Raw genomic sequence first — 21,571 nt, forward strand, 5'->3', positions numbered from 1 at the left:
AGCCAGCTATTTGAGTCTTCCCCTAACTCCCCACTCTATTTTCTTGAGAGAAAAAAGTAAATCTCGACCTGTTATCCTCCAAAAGCATTTTTTTTTAAAGATGCACGAGTGAATGACCCAGCCAAGTGAGGCTGATTGTAAGTCACTGGCCTCTTTAAGCGCGGGGGTTGAGAGTGGAGAGAGCTGTAGTAAAAGCATCAGGTGTAAATAATCGGGGTAGATCCAGGTCCCGAGCCCAGCGAACACGTGCTGCCCGCCGAGCGTGGAGAGGGCGGGCACCCGGGAGGCAGGTCCCAGGCGGCCAGAACGTGCTCGCGCCCGTGGCCGCCGCCCGCGCCGCGGCCGCCCGGGTCTCGGAGCGAGCGCACGTGCGCCTGCCAGACCCAGCGGAGGCAGCGTCCGGGCACTCGAGAGGAAATGGAGGGCGCGGCGCTGTTCACGGGTAGCGTACAGTGTGGGCTGAGTTTCGCCCCGAGAGGGGAGAGCGAGGAAGGAGAAGCACTGAGGGCCGGAGAGGAGAAAGGGAGGATCACGAGCTAGGTAAGGCTGGCCGACCCAAAGCTTATTGAGGAAAGGGGGCGGGGCTGGAGGAGTCGGGTAATAAAAGAGCACGGGGAAAGAGTTGCGAGCTTATTCCGAGGTCCGGGTCGGAAGCGCTCACACCTGGAGCACCGCGGTGGGGGTGCTGGTGGAAAGGCGGTGATTTAGATCCCCGCCCCGATTACAGCCTGGCTCTGAGCCGGCCCAGCCCCCTCCCCCCCCTTTGGCCGGACTTCCTCCCCCGAGCGTTAGCGGCCACGGCCTCGCCCTCGCCCAGCGTCAAACCCCTAGCTTGACTCCGTCCGCCACTAGCGGGGGCGGGTGGGGGTGTGGCCCGTTTCCTCAGTGGTCGACGCTTGGTCGGCGTCCGCGTCAGCCGAAGCCCAGCGCGCTGACGCAGCACGTCGACGTAAGTGACGCGCAGGCCCGGGCCGCTCCTCCTTCCCTGAGTGAGTGCCGGCCCGGTCGGGGCGGGGGAGAAGAGGGGGGGCGGGGGAGGGAGAGGCGACCCGGGAGTCGTTGTGGGCCGCGGGCCGCACCGGGTCCCGGGGCGGCGGGAGCCAGGGCCGGGCAGAAGGGCTTGGCGGGCCGTTAGGGGGCCGCCACGGCTGTCGGGTCCCTTCCTCTGCCGGACTTGCGCGCCCCGGCGCCCGGAGCCTCCGGCGCTCTGCCCACCCCGCTTCAGCTCGCGTCTCCCGACTCCAATTAGGTCAGGCTCGGAGTCCCGCGGCCGCGGCTCCGGCCCCCAACGCGCGGCGGCCACCCGGCTCGCCTTTCTTTCTTCCCTCGCCTTCCTTTCCTCCTGCCTCACCCTCCCCCCTTCTTTTCACGTAGCTGGGGTTTTGTTGTTTGTTGTTTTACGCTTTAGGGGTTTTGTGCCTCAGCCCGAGCTCATGGGTTTACATTATCATGCTCCTCTTTTGTAGAGCAACCCGACGGCCATGGAGGCCGAAGAGACGATGGAATGCCTTCAGGAGTTCCCGGAACATCATAAAATGATCCTGGACCGATTGAATGAACAGCGAGAGCAGGATCGGTTTACTGACATCACCCTGATTGTCGACGGTGGGTAGGGTGGTGGGCTGAGCAGCGAATTTGTGCCTTCCGTTCTTATCTCCCCTTCCCCCACTCGCCTTTTTTACCCACCGTCTATGGCCTGTGCCTATTGAGTGTGCGCTGGGACCTGGGGGGGACTTGTCAGTGTCCACTCGCGTAGACCATGTTGCAGAAGGCTAGTTGGCTAGTCGCGCTTTCAACGTAATCATCGCATCTTAACTTTTTGCAGCCTTTTTAAGTTTTCTCATTGCACACTTGTGTGCAAGATGATGGCGTTGGAGATAGGATATTTCTAAATGTTTGGTTAATAGCCTTCTATTCATAAGCTGCTTTGAGGAGCCTTTCACAGCAATCATTTGGGAAGTGTTGATTGTTTCTAGTTTCCCAGATGGTCTTGGAGGGAGAATGTGAGAGATTCCTTTACAACACTGGTACCCTCTTTGGGAAGCCTCCAAATCAAATGGGGTCTTCACTGGTATTAGGAGTTGTCATTGGGGTCTTCACCGGTATTAGGAGTTGTCATTATAATGGAGGCAAACGCAGCTTTGGGTATCTTTTCTATTTAGTGAAAATAGGCATCGCAAGGCAGGCTGTTCTTTTTTATAGATCTGTTGTATTGTAGGTCTGCTGCTTCCAAATACAAGGCATATTAACATGTTTTCCATAGCAGATACATCCAGCTTTATGCTTATTCTATGGCTTTTTCTTCTCTCTTTCCAAATGAGATATATAACATTTTGGGTTGTGTTTATATTTAGGAGTTTTAAATGAATAGGGTATACATTTGACTCTATAAGAGGTAAGAAGCTCCGTACCTCTTTTAGTTTTGTAAACTGGCTTTTATTAAACTGACTTAATAAGGTCTTTGAGGTAAAGATCTGGCTTCGTGTCTAATTAAGATTGAAATTTATCAAGATAGCTGCTAAGAACATTCTGACTTTAGTTCAGTAACGTATATAGTCTTATATTATGGAGAAAGGTCTACTTTATATAATTTTCCACTTTGTTTTTTGGTTTTACTTTTGATTTTTGAATATGTATGATACTTTTTTTTTCTTTTTTTTCTTTTTTCTTTTTTAATCTAGGACACCATTTTAAGGCCCACAAGGCTGTTTTGGCTGCTTGCAGTAAGTTCTTCTACAAATTCTTTCAGGAGTTTACTCAGGAACCTTTGGTGGAGATAGAAGGTAAATGCTTGTTTTAAATACAATACTTAGCAAACATTATAATTGATGAAGAAGTGTTAGGTAATTTAGCAGGATACTGTGGGAAATAGGCATAAGTGGTTCCTATTAAGCGACTGGATAAATTGTTCTTTTGACACTTGAGAATTCTTACTTTCAGTAAAGTGCTTGGTAAAATGATCTGTCAGGAAAAACTCTTACATTAGATGGTAGATGTTGGTCTCTTAAAAGAGTCTTTTCCACCTCTAAAACCAGTGGTCACTCTTTTGAAAGCATGTATTAAAAGTGAATTCCCATCTTTGTTCAGTGGGCTTAAGTTTCAAGCTGGTGGGGATGCTGCAGGTTACATTAGAAGGTTTACTAGCCGAGGTACGTGTGCACAAAATGAAGTGGGCTGTCATAATGTGGAAAGGACTAGGAAAGATGAACTGAAGTAGCATTCAGAAGTGCTAGTGGAGAGAGTCTGGGATAGAAGGAATCATTCAGTAGATACTGCCTTAAAGTAGAAAATGATTTTTGGGGGCGCCTGGGTGGCACAGCGGTTAAGCGTCTGCCTTCGGCTCAGGGCGTGATCCCGGCGTTGTGGGATCGAGCCCCACATCAGGCTCTTCCGCTATGAGCCTGCTTCTTCCTCTCCCACTCCCCCTGCTTGTGTTCCCTCTCTCGCTGGCTGTTTCTATCTCTGTCGAATGAATAAATAAATAAAATCTTAAAAAAAGAAAAGAAAATGATTTTTGTACTTGCTTGACTTTTATAATAATAGCTTCCCAAGTGCCAGCTATAGTGCTATGCGGTTTATGTGCCTTTTCTGAGATTTACAGCAATCCTTTGAAATAAGTGGTATTACTTCCAATTTACACATCAGGGAACAGGCTGTAAATGGTTACTTGCTCAGTGTTGTCCAGCTAGCAAGGGATGCACTTTATGCTCTTAATTACTGTGCTTTTGTCTTATACTGCTACATTACCTACGCCTCCCTGTCATCCAAAACTATAGGAAATAAATAAGCTTGTCTATGTAAATACAGAATTTTAGATCTTTCAGTGTTCTTGAGTTTTGGTTTTGTATCTTTTTCACGGTGTATATGTTCTTTGTTATGAATCAGTTGCCTAGAAACGGTATTCCCTTGGGGAAATTTGGTGCCCTGGGGAGTGAAGAAAATGAAAAAGTTAAGCATGTTCCTTTTTTTGGTACATTCCAGTTTATCTAGCATTCTGGCTGATACATCCATAGATAATCTTTTCATTATCTGTGATGGACAGAGCCACAGGCATAATGGAAATCCGCGAAGCTTACTAAAGTGAGAATCTAGCTGCCTCTATGGTATTCCTTTCTATTACAGGGCAAGATGTCAACCGTTCATTTACCTGAGGTACTGTGTGACGCCAGGCAGGTTACTTTCAGTTGCATATTTGCCGCCTCATCTGAAGAGTCCTCATTGCTTTATAGGCTTGTAATGCTTAATTGAAATAACATATGCAGAGTGCTGAGCATAGTGTTTGGTGCATTGTCAGAGCTTCATAAATTGGGGCTATTTGTCAGATTGAATACCTGTTGTATGTGCTGCACTGTATTAGACCCAGGAAATGAAGAATTGATGAATAAGACAGCCCTTAAAGAATTTGCAAATTTAATCACAGATAAGCAACAGATATAGAAAGGAGTGCAAAAAGTGTTACAGAGACTTTTAGTGTGGAATGGTGTAGCTGAGGAGAGAGAATGAGTAGTTTAGTCTACCTCGGAGAGGAAAGATTTCAAAGAGTTGACTTGTGCCTTTTAAGCAGAATCTTAAACAGTCAAAAAATAAGTGGCCCAAGCTAGAATGTGCATCGCTTTTGAAGCAACGAGTATACCTGGAGAAGTAGGATCTTCTCTTCTAGGGACTAATCACCTTGAGATTGTTCCTTGTGCCTTTTAGTACCTCTGACCTACTATCTTCATTATAGTATACCACATATAAGCCTTCAGTATTTAATATAGACAAATGAGAAAATGTAAGAACGTTTCTGTTTTTGTTACTTGCCAGATTCAGGTTTAAAAAATCAGTTTGTCTCAGTTTTAAACCATTAACTTTGGGATTACTGTACAATTTGTCTAGGTCACCTGGCTATAGAGAAAGCCCTATTCAAAAACCTGAGTTTTCTTTACTGTTGTCAGTTGTATAAGCTTGGACATGTTGGCTTCCTTTTTTTTTTTTTTTTTTTTTTTTTAATCTGTAAGATACGTCAAGTAATTTTGTATTCTGTCGTGGGCACTTTGAATATTATGACACTCTGTGCTGTCAAAATCCTCTGGAGAATGCTTTTTGTTTTGTTTTGATTTTGGTTTGTTTTATTTCTAGTAAGCAGTCACCTGCTTTAGGTTCATACTGCCTTATATGACTATGGATGCAATTCCAGTTTAGCTTTCAAAACTTTTGTTGTGGTGTTCAGGTCCCTGGTGTGCCGACCTGGGTGGTAGTCTGCATCATAGGGTGGTACTCAAACCCTTTGCTGTGCTGCCTCATCTCAGTTCTACACATGTGTAGCTCGGTGGCTAGAGCAGGACTTCATTCACAGAGGTTCTTTCTGTAGTTCTCTCTTCTGACTTCTTCTGCACTTGAGCTCCTAGGCACAACTTTTCCTGATCATCTGGCTAGAAAATTACGATTTTAGCTTCCCTGTGCTGTCATTTGCTTCCCACAGTGGTATTCATTTCCTAGACAAAGTGGTGAGAGAGAAAAAATAAGATTTCTCTCCATGCTCTTTAGATCATAGTCTGTTTCCTAGTTCTTTGTCAGAAAAACTTTCTCTAAGAATCAGTGCCTGCTTGGTGGTCACCAGCCACAGGTGTGCCAGCATCAGAACTGGAACTTGCTTTGAAGCAGGGCTGAGCAGAATAAAAACCCGCCCCACTCATACTCTCCATTCCCTTTCCTGGTTCTCTAGCCAGAAAGTTTCTTCTGCAGCTTTTTTGTCTGTTCTGCTACACAGGAATGGGATTTGCGTCTAAGCTAGGATATGTGGGAGGAAAAATAAAAACCCAGGAGACTCACTGCTGTTCTTTGAGTTTTGATTTCTCTCCCCAGCCTGCTTGCTTCTGTTTATCTTTCAGAATCCTTATATATTTGCTTTATGTGTTCTTCCCAGGAGTTGTGATTGTAAGCAGTGGACAAGATGGAGTGTGGAGTGGTAGAATGTGCTTTCTTCATCTTAGCTAGAATTGGAACCCCCATTTGTAAAATATGAATCATGACCTCAGTTTATATTTCTGGAATGCTGCCCTCTTTTGCTTCTTCCTAAGTGAAAAAAAAGAAGATTCAGGTTAAGATGTTCACATTAACAGTTTCTTTAGATACTCAGAAAAATCGTGTTCTCCTGTACCCTTCTATTATGAAAGGAGCAAGGGATTAATTAGAAAGTGGGTTGAGATTTGAAAGTTACCAGACTAGTCCTCACGAAGAATAGTGTTTTTGCAACTGTGCATCATCTGTCACCACGTCACTCACCTGGGCAGGTGTTATCAGTTTGGTTCATGTTAGCTCATTAGGTCAGTGATTTATTCCTAGGACTAGTGCTGGACTGGCGACTTAAGAAACACCTAAGATGCTTATTAAAAAAAAAGTTTCCTATCCCAGTTTTGATTCTGGAGATCAGAGACCCCAGGCTTTTGTAAAGTCTACAGTGATTCTAATTAACCAAAATTGGGAACTAAGTCTACAATTCCTTATTCAAATCCTTGGAGGCCAGATATTTCTTGAAATCACAAATTTTCCAAAGATAATGCAGTCTGTGTATTACATTATACTCCCAGTGGGGTCTAGGGTGACATCCTGTAACCAAATAATATTTTGAAAGAGTAGCATATTAATATTTACTCTAAGTGGGATAAAGACTATAAATGGCCTCATGTCTGCTCATATCAAATTTTGCTGCCAAATTTATGGGAAAACTTCCAGTCTTAAGAGATTTGGGGGACTTTGGAATTACGAATAAGAGATTGTGGGCCTGCAGTGAATGAAGTCATAAGTATTCAAACTCTTCCAAGATGAAATGTTTTCTGCCATCATCTCATGTAAAAATCTTTATCTTGGACTTAGGAGTTGGGCCATGTGGGGTTGATTCTAGTTTCATCATTTAAGTAACTTGCCAAAGTCACAGTTATTAATTTTTCTGTGCCTCAGTTTTCTTGTCTATAAAATGGAGGTTACAATAAAGTGCTCCATGGGATTGTTACGAGGATTGAGTTAATATTTGTGAGGTGTTTGGAGTTGTGCCTGATATTTGTAGTATTATATGTGTGTGTTTGATTAAAAATCAAAATCTCATTCCACTTCAAGAAAAATTTACACATGTTTTTAGAAAGGACTTTTGTTGCACTTTTAAATATTTGGTCAGAACTCAAAAAAATGTTTAGTTACTCTAATAAAGAATAACATGGTCAAAAGATAACTGGGAGAAAAAAGATTTAGGAGACTCAAAAGTAATCTTCAAAGAATCCAGTTATTTTTGGTTTGCTTATTCAGGTGTATAAAGTGCATGTAGGAAGAACATAAAAGCATTTTTGTATTGGCAGTTATGTATGTTGTGTGCAGTTTGGACTTGGACATTCTTAGTTAAAAATTCTATGTTAAAAGTAGTTTTCTTCTGGGGTGCCTTTCTGGCTCAGTCGGTGGAGCACGTGACTCTTGATGCCAGGGTTGTAGGTTGAAACACCAAGTTGGGTGTAGAGATTACTTGAAAATCTTTTAAAAATAAATAAAGTGGTTTTCTTTTTGTCTCAGTAGATTTTTGTAGCCTTGCATTAGCAGATTGAAATAATATATAGCATTGAAGAGCACAAAGAAATAGAGTATCTTTTTGGGCCAAAATTTAAACATAAAACTTGTAAAGAAAAGTTGGAATTGTGGAAGCTAAATTTTAAAAGTGACTTTAGCCCTTATTCATTCCTACTTTGTGTGTCTGCATTTTAGGGAGCATTGTGTTAGATACTGTGAGGTGAGTGTACAGAGACAAAAATTATTTCCCTCAAGTAGCTTAGAGTCAAGAGATGGCCATGAGTTATAATTGTCAGAACAAGTACAGAGTTGGGGGGGGGGCATTAAAGAAAGTTTCATTATGTATGTGGCATTAGGATTGGGCCTTCAAGGGTGGTAGGATTTGTACAGAGATAAAGTGATTAAGCATTCAGGAAGGGAGGGTAAATGTTAATGAAGACAAGGAAGCTTTAGAAGTGAAGGGTTTGAAGATCAGTATATAGTATGGGACTTATAGAGTTGAAATTTGGAAGAGAAAATAGTGAAGTACCTTGAAATAAAGGCAGAGTGGTATGGAACTTTATTTGCTCAGCTCTGGAAAGCCCTTGAAGATTTGGAGCTGAGTTGATGCAGAGATCCCTGACAGGAAAGTAGCATGTCTAACCTGTAATAGCGCATTCATTTGAATGGTAGGTTTTGCTGTCATAAGAGCCTTAGAAATCTTGGGAAAGATCTTAAAGTAGTTTAGTAGGTACTGCTGGAACTTGGTATAGTCTTACTGTACCGTTAATGAGAATTCCATCAGGAAATAATTTTCCAAAATTCAGATACTAATCAGGTTTCAAACACTGAGCTTTTTTTCTTTACTAATGTTAGAAGATTTGAATCAACGTGCGTACATGCTAATGCGCATCTTTTTTTTGCAGGTGTTAGTAAAATGGCCTTTCGTCATTTAATTGAGTTCACGTATACGGCAAAATTAATGATACAAGGAGAAGAAGAAGCCAATGATGTATGGAAAGCAGCAGAGTTTCTACAAATGCTAGAAGCTATCAAAGCCCTTGAAGTCAGGTAATTACTTTCTTAGCAACACACAGATAGTATATTCAGTCATGTACACCCTGTTAATCAAGAATTTATTATATGTGTTATGCTATAAAGCACTGACATTTTAAAATTAAGAATATTTAAGGATCTATAAAATTCTGGATATTGATTGCTCTTTCTCTCGCACTTGATTTCTTGTCCTTATGTAAAAACTGCTAAGGTTAACTAAAGTAGCATGTTTTGTATTTAGTAAAATAAGGAGGAGTTGTCTAGGTCCCTATAAACTGTTTTGTTGGATTTGAGTTGTTAATTGCACCAAGCCTTACTCTAAAAAGGTTTGGCTTACCAAAGTAAACCTAGTACTGTTTAAAAATAAGTGGGGAAATGGATGAAGATTAATAGACCAGATGGGGGCGATAATCAGTGAAGTTAGAAATACGGTAGTCAGTATGCTGCTGTTTAAGTCTGTTTACTTGCTAGATGGGCTAAATCTAGCTCTGAACTCTGAAGCACCTAGTGCAAAGAAAAAGGAAAGAAAAAATTCTAAGTTAGATTATTCATGAGTATGAGAACAAATCAGTTGCTTAGGAGCCATTCCTGGTATTAAGACACAAAATTTCTCATAGAAAGTATTAAGAAAACATTCAACGATGTAATGAATAAAGACTTCCAACACCTTACGTAATGAATAGTGGCACCGTAATATGGTGACAGAACAAGAACTCTGAAGTCTGGCTGCCTGGGTAATAATCCTAGCTCTACCACTGTGTGGCCATTATGAAGTTACTCGATCTGTCAGTAGCTTGGCGTCCTCATCCGTCAAATGGGGATAATGGTACTTTCTACATAGGATTATTTGTGAGGGTTAAATGAATTAATACATCTAAAGTGCTTAGCATGGTGTCTGGCATATAGTACTGTAAATGAACTGGTCTTATAATTATGTTCTGGCTCTCTTTCTTATCATAACCTTAGTAGAGGTCATTCGCATAACACTAAAGTGCATTTTGGTAAAATCAATTGCAAATGGGACAGAATGATTCAGTCCAACTCACTGGTGTGGTTCAGTCAAAAGATATAATTTAGAATAATTCTAAGAAATAATTGAACAGTAATCATCCATAAGTACCGTTTCTCCTAATGAGCTTTTAATTAGTTTGATGATGGAATTCAAGATTAAACCAAGAGTGGTGTGTATGTATTCTCTAATGCCTAGTGCCTGGCACACAGTAGGTGTGTGGTACACATTTGTGAATGGATGGCTGGGTGCATGCCGATTCAAACCAAATCAGTACTCTCCGTTAGAGAGAGCTGAGACATGGGTAATAAAATTGAGGCGTGTTGAGGATATATATCTGATGATGTCATACCTTTCAAAATGGAACTAAAGGGAATACAAAATGGATGGGACAACATCAGATTTGTGGTTAAATCCTGGATGAAAACCTTTTGGAAAATGTCCTATCTGTGTGGTCCCCTTGCTGCTTATAGTAGTGAGTAGTGTCTCACTGTGCGGAAAGTCCTTGGCAGCAGAACAGTGGAACATATTCTGACAGTACCCTAGGTTGCATTTGGGAGGGTTGGGAATTGAGTTCATGTGTATAGTTATTGGGAGATGAAGGTAAGAACAACTGGGCACAGCTGTTTTCCCAGGCTTGTTTATTTAGAACCTTTTAGAAGATTTATTATAAGAGTGGGATCCTTACAGTAATTAACAACCATAAGTGAGTGCTATTCAGTATAAATACGGTAACATGTTGAATTGTTTTCTTGAACCAGTTAGGCATGCAGTATACTCTGAAGCGTTCTTTATAGACAGCAGCATTATGTATTGGCTGTTTATAATAATGCAGTTTAGGAATAAAAATTAATTTAGTTGTGGTTAAATTGACTGGTTCAGGCAACTCTGTATTGAGATATTATATAACCTTTTGCAGATACAAAAGGTGAATTAGGTGCTCTTCTCACATTTGCAGCATGCAAGTATTTTTGGAATATAGTGTCAACTTTTTGAATGACACTAAAGAAAGTATGAGGACCTTATTTTGCTTTGCTGGAGTTGCATTATTGTTTATTTGAAGCTGTGTAGGAGAGGGTTCTTGATATTTGTTAGGAAGCAGCAGTTGCCTTATAGATTTTTCCTCTCCAGCCTGTTGAGGTATAATTTACATGTGTAAAACAATTCACCGGATTAATATTGAGTTTGAATTTTGGCATTTGTATACAGTGGTGTAATCACCACCATAATCAAGACATGGGAACATTTCCATCATTCTCAGTTTTCTCATGACTCTTTAGTCAACGCTAATGCCTCGCCTCAGTTATCCACTGATTTGATCTTTATCACTGTAGTTGTATTTTATTTAGAATATCATATAAATGGACTCCTACAGTGTAGTTTTGTGTTTGACTTCTTTCACTTAGCATTATGTTTTAGAGATTTGTCAGTGTTGTTGTGGGTATTAGTATTTTATTCTCTTTTATTACCAAGTAGTAGTCCATTGTCTGGCTGTGCCACCTGTTGATAATGTTTCCACCTATTACAAATAAAGTGGCCATTCTTTCATTTCTCAGAAAATACCTAGGAGTGGAATAGCTGGGTTGTATAGTTTAATTTTTTTTAAGAAACTGCTAAACTGTTTTCCAAATTGTTGTGCCGTTTTACATTCCAACCTACAGTGTATGAGAGTTCCTGTTGCTCCACAGCTTTGCTAATTCTTGGTATGATCAGGCCTTTTCATTTTAGCTGTGCTAGGAGGTATGTAATGGTTTTAATTTGCAATTCCCTTACTAATGATGAGCATTATTTCATGTGCTTTTTGTCCATGTGCTTATCTTCTTTGGCAAGGTGTCTGTTCAGATCTTTTGCCCATTTTTAAATTGGGTTATTGTCAAGAACTGTGAAGGGTCTGAGATTTTATCCTGTTTGCAAGCTGTAAGTTGGCCTGCCAGTTCTTTTGGATGCTGGCAGAAGACATGAGATTCCTCAGTCGGAGAGAAAGGACTTCATTTCTCTGACAGCATAAGGAGCAGCTTGAGCTCCGTGCTCATATCAATTTTTCTTGCCCGCCTTGGTCCCCACCCAAATCCCATAGGGGTGACAACAGTGGCCTAGGTGTGTGCTGTACTCCCAGTGGTTTGCATGACATTTGAGGAACACCTGGCTTTAGGAAACCCAAGTTTTTTTTATAATGAGCTGCAAGCAAACCAGCCCATAGGGGCCATTATCTTTATTATACTGGGCAATAAATGAACCTATCCTCCACTCGAGAAGACAAGCATTCTCTTCTAAGGCTGTTTGCTATACAAACAACCTTGAAAAGATCCAGAACAAAAGGCTGTCAGTGTCTTTGTTTATAGGACCTACAGAAACATGAGGGATCCATGGAGAGTTATCTTCCGACAGTATCCTTGTTTCTGTGTTATTTTAGCTTCTGGTAAATTTTTCCCTGAGTATACTACTCTGTGACCACTCTGATAAATCTGATCAATAGGGACTGGGTCCTAATCCGTTCAGGTTTTGTTTTGTTTTTTCCCCACACCAGATTTAATTAAGGCAACTATCAACAGAACTTGAAGCAGCAGGATGTGGCCATCCTGCAGTGCTGAGCTTAACCATACGCTCCCCGAAGGTCCTGGACTCAACTAACTGAATAAATCCCTAGAAAGCCAGGTAGCTTTTATGTTTAGTCTCTGTGTTGATTTTTTTTATTTAGCTCTAAGCATTAATCCAAGTATAGCAAGATCTTTTAGCACTTGCACAGTCTCTGCATTGGCCCACTGGGAGGAAGCCTAGGGCAAGTCTATCATCCATAATAACCCTAAACGGTGATTTGAGGCTAACATGAATGACTTCCAGGGCCCAAGTGGTGTCATTGATCACATAGGCTTAAGTCAGGCACAAATTTTGTATCACCTTTTTAATTTGGATGACGCCCATTGTAGGGAAAACTACCCATGGCGCACACATAAATAACAAGTCAGTTATTCTTCTAGGAAACTCCCCCAAGTACCCAAAATTTGCCTTGCTTTGGAAAGATCAGTCACCTGGGAACTAAACTGATCTATTAGTGGTGTTTCCTTAAAAACTAGATGATCTCTTCTACCCACCCCTGAAATGCAAGTCATCATACTTTTGGGGAGGGAAGTTAGTACCTGGATCTTGTACAAGAAGTACGGTCCCAAGGGCATATAGGTGGGTTGGAAAGAGTGTTGTTCATCATTCAGGGGCACAAGCCTCAAATGTGGCTTCCCCCTTTCCCTGACTGAATCTAGTCCTTGTTTTTCGGAGGGGTTGTCTGAGGGCGGTCAGTTTGTCATGCACACTTGAATGCCAGTTAAGTGGTAATTATCCACCTCATGAACTGACCTCAGCTTTGGGAACGGTAGTGGGGCAAATATGGAACATGTAGGAGCTTGGCCATCCCCTGCTGTTTCCAAAAAACTTCTTGGTATAGTTAAGGGAAATGATCATCAAATCATGGTCAGTCATTGGACAAGGGAGGACAGATCCAGCAGTTGATTTAAAGTTGCTTGTAACAGTTGGGGAGAGCTGCATCAGAGCATTTTCCTACCGAGGAAGGCTATAGTGGCAGTTCTAAAGGACAAAGACCATTAATCCCTTCCTCCCCCATACCTCCTGGAGTCTAAGATTTTCTCTTCTCAGGTGTCAGGGTTGTTGCTCTCCCTTCGCCTCCGTAGAATCATTGTGTCCCATTCTAGTAGCTACAACTTCACCTCTTTTCTAGTCATTCCCTCCTCTTACCCAGACCTTTCATCCAGAATAGTGAGGGACACAAAGGCATTTTCATAAAACTTAGAGACCCATTGTATCTCCCACTTTGACTCACAAGGGCCACTCTTTTTTTTTTTTTTTAAGATTTTATTTGAGAGCGAGTGAGCATGAGCTGGGGGAAGTGCAGAGGGACAAGCAGACTCCACGCTGGATCTCAGGACCCTGAGATCATGACCTAAGCCAAAACCAAGAGTCAGACACTCAATTGACTGAGCCACCCAGGCGCCCCACAAGGGCTGCTCTTAAGTGTACCTGGCAAGCAGTATATTCAACCAAGTGGTCATTATTTTTAGGATCTAAGATGATGTCAGTTCAACAAGAGAATCCAGATGACTGAATTGGAATTAAGTTTGAATCTGCTAAGCCCACTTTTGACTGGGCTGTCACCTGGAAGAGACACCAACCAGGCTGTGCCAGGGTTGCCATTGCAGGGGGAAAAAGACTGTGTCTAAGAATAGTTAGGGCAGAATTCAAAATTTCCAATTAGGTTTTGTCTTGATCATTATCCAGGAAGCAGCTGAGAAGAGATGGTCCCTTTTTGGGGACAGCAGAATTCGATGACCAAACTGCCTTACTCAGATTTTTGGACAAAGAGGAGATGAGGGAAGTAGAGTCAGAAATCTTCCTAAGTCAGTGTTCGAGGAGGCTTTTGCAGTGCTCTACATTATCTATATGTGTGGATGGTAGGGAGCTTGCAGGGTTCATCAGTACCTTGCCTGTCAGCCAGTTATTGAGTAGCTTTAGGCACAGAATTATCAGATTGCAAATGATCCAGACACCTAAACATACGACACAGATTAGTCTCAGGGGCCAGAACCAGCAGATCAGTCTGGAAGAGCAGCACTGTAACCTTGAAAAGTGTCAGCAGTGGTGAGACAGTACTTATAGCCCTGGGATGGGGTCAGAGGTCCAGTGTAGTCAGTTTTCAGGAACAGTCAGGGACAATGCTCTGCAAAATGTAGCCTCCTTCACCATGAGACAAATAGGCCAGCTTTTGGTGGGTGTCACAAGTCTGGCATCCAGTGGCAACTTCTATATCAGAAGCATAGGATCCTTTATTCTCAGCCTGTAATGGTGGAAGTGTCACCATGTTCAGAATAGTACTGGATCTGGGGGGTCAGTGATGGAAGTCTAGGCAATGCAGGCTCGATCAACTTCATTCTGCTTAGTATCATTAGAGATGCCCCTTACCATGGGCATCTGAATCAGTGATTCAAATAGTTTGATCAGCAACTGCCTATTTGTTTCCACAGTTGTGGTCCTGAGGATAGATGTCTGTAATCAGCCAAGATTTCCAGCTCTTCCAGTCAGCTAGGTCATTGGCAGCAGCCCAGGAGTCAATAAAATATAATATGGTTCATTGTGGAGAGTGTTGTCCAGGGCTGTGAAGGAAGCTTTTTTGAGTTCTGCCCTCTAAGCACAGCAACCACATCCACTTTTGGTTTTGCGTAGTTGGTGCTAAAGCTGAGCATTTGCCCCAGCCCAGAGAACACCATCAGTCTTGAGGTTAGTCAAACCATCAGTGAATTAAAGACCGCATTGATGTGTAGCGGCTTTCTTTGGGCAACAGAGTCGGGGGAGCTACCGTTTTTTTTTTTCATGTAAAGCCAAGAGGTTAACTGCTTTCTTGAGTGTCTCACTGCTTTTCTTCTTCTTTTTTTTTTTTTTAAGTTTTTTTAAAAGATTTTATTTATTTATTTATTTATTTATTTGACAGAGCACAAGCAGCGGGGAACGGTAGGCAGAGGAGATTTATTTTAGAGGGAGTGAGTGAGCAAGTGAGTGGGGGGAGAGGCAGAGGGAGAAGGAGAGAGAATCTTTAGCAGATTCCCTGCTGCTTACGGAGCCCAACTTGGGGCTCCATCCCATGACCCTGAGATCATGATCTGTGCCAAAGGAAGAATCAGACGCTCAACCGACTGAGCCTCCCACACGCTCCTTGAGTGTCTTATTTCTGTTTGACAGGTGAGACTTGGGGGCATGTTTTACCTTGCTAGTTGTGAAGTCTTAGTTGATGCACTCCCAAACGGCAGTCTCAGGCTAGAGAGCCTCAAAGCCTCAATGGATCAGGCATCAGTTTCAAGAGCCCCAAAACAAGCTAATCCTTTCTTTTCAAAGGGAGTGTACCTTGTAGTTGTGTCAGGGAATTGACAGGTACAAAACCGAAGGTATACCTTGTGGGTAGAGCCTGACTCCCTTTACCAGAAGCGGTAATCTGCAAAAGCATCAGTCTCAAAGACTTCTAGTTCAAAGGGACCATTAAGAGTTGTAGGGCCCCCAAAACGGAGAATGTGCCACAGCTTGATGGGCAACTTCCAGTGCAACCTTTTGGTTGGAGCACAACTTAAAAGTTCCTGATTTGCAGATAAGCTGATATAAAGAAGAAAGTAGAATGCCCAAGTGAGGTACGTGCTGTCTCCAGTACGCCCCAAAATTCAATAAGATGCTGATCCTCATTTTCAATAGGGAGAGGGAGGAGGTAAAGGAATAGTTTTTCTTTTACTGCTGGAGGGATTGAGTGTTGTGAATCCACGTGCTTAGTCCCAAGAAATTTCACTTTATGAACAGGCCTCTGAATTTTGTTGAGGATTTATCATCAACACCTGTAAGGTGTGGTAAAAAGCAGTAAGGGCTTTTTAGATAGACTTCTAGCTTGCCAGTCAACAGGACATCAATAGATTGTAAACTTTAGACATCATAAGATAGAGACACTTGTGCTAAACCCTGACCAGCTGCAGGTGTTTATTCCAGTAGCTCTTCTCTACCTGTGGCTCTTTCCATTTGGGACAGTCCATCTCTGGTGCTTACAGAATAGGGCAGTGTAAATACCATACCAGTTCCTGCTGTACATTCAGATGTCAAAGCAACAATAGTAGGTAGAATCAGCTCCACCCACAGGGTTAAGACAGCCTCCCTTTCCTGCTATGAACCTTGCCCAAACCCCATCAGTTGAATGTAAGTGCTGCCTCTCCCCATGGTAGGATGGTGAGTTGGACACCTGAATCCTAACAGAGCTGTGAAAGTTTGAGTCTCTCATTCCTGAGTTTCCCTCCACATCTTTGGATGGGTATATGGTGTCTTCCCTATACCCTTGGGAACAGGGAGACCTCGGCTTCACCCCTAGTTATCTTCCTCCAAGCAGGTTAAGTTAAGGTATGGGGGGAAGGAAGGTAGAAGAGGAAGAGATATGGAGGGAGAAAGTGATTGCATGCTAGTGAACAAGCATCTTTACTTTTGGTTTCTTTTTTTCAAAGATTTTATTTATTTATTTGACAGAGAGAGACAGCCAGCAAGAGAGGGAACACAAGCAGGGGGAGTGGGAGAGGAAGAAGCAGGCTCCCAGCAGAGGAGCCTAATGCGGGGCTCGATCCCGGAACGCCGGGATCACGCCCTGAGCCGAAGGCAGACGCTTAACGACTGAGCCACCCAGACGCCCCTATTTTTGGTTTCAGGCAGATGATAGCTGCGTGTGGCTTGACTAAACAAATCTCAAGTGTTTTCGGTCCATCAAAAGCCCTCTATCAGCCAGTAAGGTCATTATTACTGACACCATCTATTTCAGTTTTGGGGATCCCTTGATTCAGCTGCCTTGTCCACATTGCTTTTCAATTGGGGCCATAAGATTTTTTCTTAAGATTTATTTGTTGGAGAAGAGGAGGATGAGCACACGAGCAAGGGGAGGGGCATAGGGAGAGGGAGAAGATCTTGAGCAGAATCACTGCTGAGCACAGAGCCCAACATGGGGCTCGATCTGAGGACCCTGAGGTCATGACCTGTGTGGAAATCAAGAGTTGGATGCTTAACCCACTAAACCACCCAGGGACCCCAGGGCCATAAGATATTTATACCTTTTGGCTGACTCAGATGACTTGCACACTGGTGGCTTCTTAAAAAATCCTGGACATTTGCTGCCCTGTTGTCATGATAACAGCTCTTATGTTTTTACCTGGTTCAACATAAAGGATAGGAGGATTTTCAGGAGGCCTGACCACAAGAATTTATATTGCTTTGGATTCTTTTCTCATTTCCCAGTGACTCATCTTCATCAGCATTAAAAACCCAAGTGGCGGGAAGACTTACTAGTCAGTGCCTCACCACAGAAGTTGGTCTCAAAGAAATCTCCCCAAGAGCACCATAGCACTCTTATGGCAGCCAGGACGTACTACAGAAAAAAAAACCCTGAGACCTTTTACAGTCCTCTCCACATGGATCTAAGGTGGACATGACAACACTGCAGGAGAGGCGAACCCTGTGATGGCCCTGGTGTTGCCATTCTTCTTGACGAGAGCATCATGTTGCCCCCCCATCTTTCACGTGTACTAGCCAAAGTTCTAATTACTCATTTCTGTTAGTAGCAGTTGCAAATTTCCCTCCTGTCACCCTTGGTTTAGGTAACTTGTTTGTAGTGGAGCAAAACCTTCTGTCTCTACCCCTGCCCCCACCATAAATCTTAGTTGTTTTGATGGGTTAGACTTAAGGCTGACCACCAGGTTGGCAGGGAAGTCCTCCCCCAACCCTGGGAGAGTTTGCAGCACCAGGGAACCGTTGTAGCAGCTGTCCTTGAACTTAATGCCCAGTACTCATCCTGCAACTTCTCAGGTTTTCCTCATTATAGGTGTTTCAGTTTTCTGAGGCTGCCATAACAAAGTACTACAAACTGGGTCCAACAGAAGTTTATTGTCTCGCAGTTCTGGAAGCTAGAAATCCTAAATCACAGTGTTGGCTGGGCCATGCTCCCCCAAAGTCCTCTAGAGGAGGATCCTTCCTTGCCTCTTCTCGATTCTGCCAGCCTCAGGTGTCCTTGGCTTGTGGCTGTGTGACCGGTTTTTGCCTCCATCTTCATTCACTTTGCTGTCTTCTCTCTCTCTCTCTCTCTTGCGTGTGCGTGTGTGTGTGTGTGTGTATGTCCAAATGTACCTCTCCTTATAAGGACAGAGTTGTATTAGAGTAGGGCCCACTCTAATGACCTCATCTTAACTTGATTACCTGTGTGAAGACTGATTTCCAAATAAGGTTACATTCGCAGAGATCAGGGATCAGGACTTCAGCATACCTTTGAGGGACACAGTTTAACTCATAGAGTAGGCAGTTACATGGAAGATGATGCATTGCCCAGTTGACCATAGTTTGGTCAACATTTTTACTGCCAGCTCCAATGGACTTCCTCACATCCCATTCATTATTTGGTTTGTGGGGCCTCATCCTTTGTCTTCCAGAAAATGTTGTCTTTTTTGGCATCTTGTCCTTGTTGCCAAAACCTGGCAAGAAGTGTGACGGATCTGAGATTTTACCCTATTTGCAAGCCAGCAAGTTATACTGCATAGTTTCATGGATGCTGATAGAAGATACGAAACTGTTAAGTCAGGAAGATTTTACTTTTTGCACAGCAAGCAGCATGAGTTTTATATTTATGCCAGTTTTCTCTTCTCCCCCAAAGGGGTGACATAGAGTGGCCCAGGTGAGTCCTGTGCATCTAGTTGGTTTACGTGTACATCACAGCTGAAGAATCTCCAGCTTGGGAAGCCCACATCTTTGATAATAGGCGGCAAGCAAACCTGCCCAGCTGTCACTCCAGAGGGAGCTACACTCTCTTTCCAGATTGCTGGCGGTACTGCAGATAGCCTTGAAGAGAGTCCAGAAGAAAAGCTGTCAGTGCAGGAGACATGCAGAAACATGAGACTCATGGATAGTTGTCTACCAGTAGTTGTCTTCTCTTACTGAGGATATTGGATTGTGAGAAAACTTCTTACACTGTCTATACAGACCTTTGCAGATGTGTATGTGCACATGTTTTGTCCTGGTCTGTGACTTGCCTTTTTGTTCTGTTTTGTTTGTTTGTGGCTTGCCTTTTTGTTACTATTTCAAAGGGCAAAAGTTTTTAATTTTGATGAAATCTGTCAATTTTTGCTATTAAGTTTTCTGCTTTATACATGCTATTTAAGAAATCTTTCAGTAACCCAATTTTACAAAGATTTTCTCCTACTTTTTTTTTTTTTTTTTAAGATTTTATTTATTTGACAAGAGATAGAGACAGCCAGCAAGAGAGGGAACACAAGCAGGGGAAGTGGGAGAGGAAGAAGCAGGCTCCTAGTGGAGGAGCCTGATGTGGGGCTCGATCCCAGAACGCCGGGATCATGCCCTGAGCCGAAGGCAGACGCTTAATGACTGTGCCACCCAGGCGCCCCTCTCCTACTTTTTTCTTGAAGTTTAATAGTTTTAGTTCTTATGTTAAAGTTTGTGGTCCATTTTTTGTGTGTATGATTGAAGAGTGATGGTTGAGGTTTATTTTCTCCATATAAAGACCAGTTCTAGCATTACTATTAAAAGATTTTCCTCCATTAAATTATCTTGGAACCTTTTTTTCAAAAATCAGTTCAATAAGTTGGTCTACTTCTGGACTTTACTGTGTTCCATTAATCTTCATGTCACCAGTATTGCATCTTAACTTACTGTAGCTTTACATTAAGTCTTGAAATCAGGTAGTATAAGTCTTCAATCTTGTTTTTTGCCTTCCCATAGAAATTTTACTATGAGCTTAACAGTTTCTTCCCAAAAGCCTGCTAGGATTTCCACTGACCTGCTAGGATTTCCACTGATTTAAGATTCTTAAATCCATACATTATGTATTTCAGGAACAAAGAAAACTCAGCTCCACTAGAGGAAAATACCACAGGAAAAAGTGAGGCAAAAAAAAGAAAGATTGCAGAAACTTCAAATGTTATCACTGAGTCATTGCCCTCTGCAGAATCAGAACCTGTTGAAATTGAGGTGGAGATTGCTGAAGGCACAATTGAAGTGGAAGATGAAGGCATCGAAACATTGGAGGAAGTGGCTTCTGCCAAGCAGTCCATAAAGTACATTCAAAGCACAGGTTCCTCTGATGATTCTGCTCTGGCACTGTTGGCAGATATTACCAGCAAGTACCGTCAAGGTGATAGGAAAGGGCAGATTAAAGAAGAAGATGGTTGTGCTTCTGACCCCACAAGCAAACAGGTAGAAGGTATTGAAATTGTGGAACTTCAGCTGTCACATGTGAAGGACTTGTTCCATTGTGAGAAATGTAACCGTTCATTTAAATTGTTTTACCATTTTAAGGAACACATGAAATCACACTCCACTGAGAGTTTCAAGTGTGAAATATGCAATAAAAGGTATCTTCGGGAGAGCGCATGGAAACAGCACCTCAACTGTTACCACCTTGAAGAAGGTGGAGTCAGTAAGAAGCAAAGAACTGGGAAAAAAATTCACATATGTCAATACTGTGAGAAACAGTTTGACCACTTTGGACATTTTAAAGAGCATCTTCGAAAACATACAGGTAATTAGCAAATCCTTTATGTTAAAAGTATATTTTTCCACATTGACTGTAAGTCTGGGTATCTAATCCTTTCTTTTTAATTAGTACCACAGAAGCCATCTCCTGTATTTTCTCATATGCAGGCTGAGCTCACATTGTTCTCATGATCCTAGTTTGTTGAAATATTGATACTTTAAAAGCAAAATCATATCAAGTTTGAAAGTAGTTACTCTTACACCTTGCCAGTTTTTGTTTTTAAAAGAAATACACAAAACACACTTTGTGATTATTGACTAAGGATCATAAATTATGAAATCCTAATTATAGGGAAACTTCACTATTAGTATTTTTACGTTTCCTGTCATTTATACATTACGTAGATAAGTACATTTGCAAACAATCCCTGGCATGTTTGTAACTTTGCATACATGTCACCTGTTTTGATCTGGTAGCTAGGTGGGCAGTATATATTCATCTTCCCACACCTCTCCCAAGAGCACACAGTGTCAGGACTGATGGACAGCCAGGAGATGAGAAAGGTAAAGTCTTTTACTGCCCTCCTCCTGGGAGCCCTCTCAGGCATGCAGGAGCGATCCCAGGGAGTCTCACTTTGGGCCTCTGGTCGTTAGATTTCTGCATCCATCCCCTATGCCTGTTTTTCCCTTTGTCAGATTCCCTGTCCTTCCACTTCCCAAGCATTCTTTTGCTAAGTCTCCTGTGTCACACACCCGAGCTACCACCTGTGACTTGAATCTTGTGTGTGGGGAGAGCAGTGGGTATGGTGTGCTAAGTGTCAGACTCTAGACACTTGTTCCTAGGTTCTTCTGTGTGGTGGCTAAAGCTGTTTAGACTGTTTAATACAGTGAATACAACATAGGTATTCCATACTATTCAGTCTTTCTCTGCTGGAGTTTGGA

At 42.5% G+C, this 21,571-nt stretch overlaps 1 protein-coding gene across 9 annotated transcripts in view; it reads left to right on the top strand.

Annotated features, from left to right (window-relative positions):
• Positions 1-308: 308 nt before the first annotated feature.
• The window catches only part of ZNF131 (zinc finger protein 131), a 28,926-nt gene continuing 7,663 nt past the window's right edge, over positions 309-21,571 (top strand). Inside the window, exons 1-6 of one of the 9 annotated variants that reach the window (XM_026506901.4) lie at positions 316-540; positions 1,467-1,605; positions 2,682-2,783; positions 8,442-8,586; positions 19,990-20,350; positions 20,453-20,675. In XM_026506901.4, the coding sequence (XP_026362686.1) occupies positions 1,482-1,605; positions 2,682-2,783; positions 8,442-8,586; positions 19,990-20,350; positions 20,453-20,675 (955 nt within the window). In that variant the 5' untranslated portion in view covers positions 316-540; positions 1,467-1,481. Of the gene's footprint in view, positions 541-898; positions 990-1,049; positions 1,250-1,466; positions 1,606-2,681; positions 2,784-8,441; positions 8,587-19,989; positions 20,676-21,571 lie in introns of those variants that run through there. The other 8 variants (XM_048224393.2, XM_026506898.4, XM_048224395.2 and 5 more) reach the window with 8 other exon arrangements.

This window comes from Ursus arctos, unplaced genomic scaffold (assembly GCF_023065955.2).
Source record: "Ursus arctos isolate Adak ecotype North America unplaced genomic scaffold, UrsArc2.0 scaffold_15, whole genome shotgun sequence".
NCBI classification, from domain to species: Eukaryota; Metazoa; Chordata; class Mammalia; order Carnivora; family Ursidae; genus Ursus; species Ursus arctos.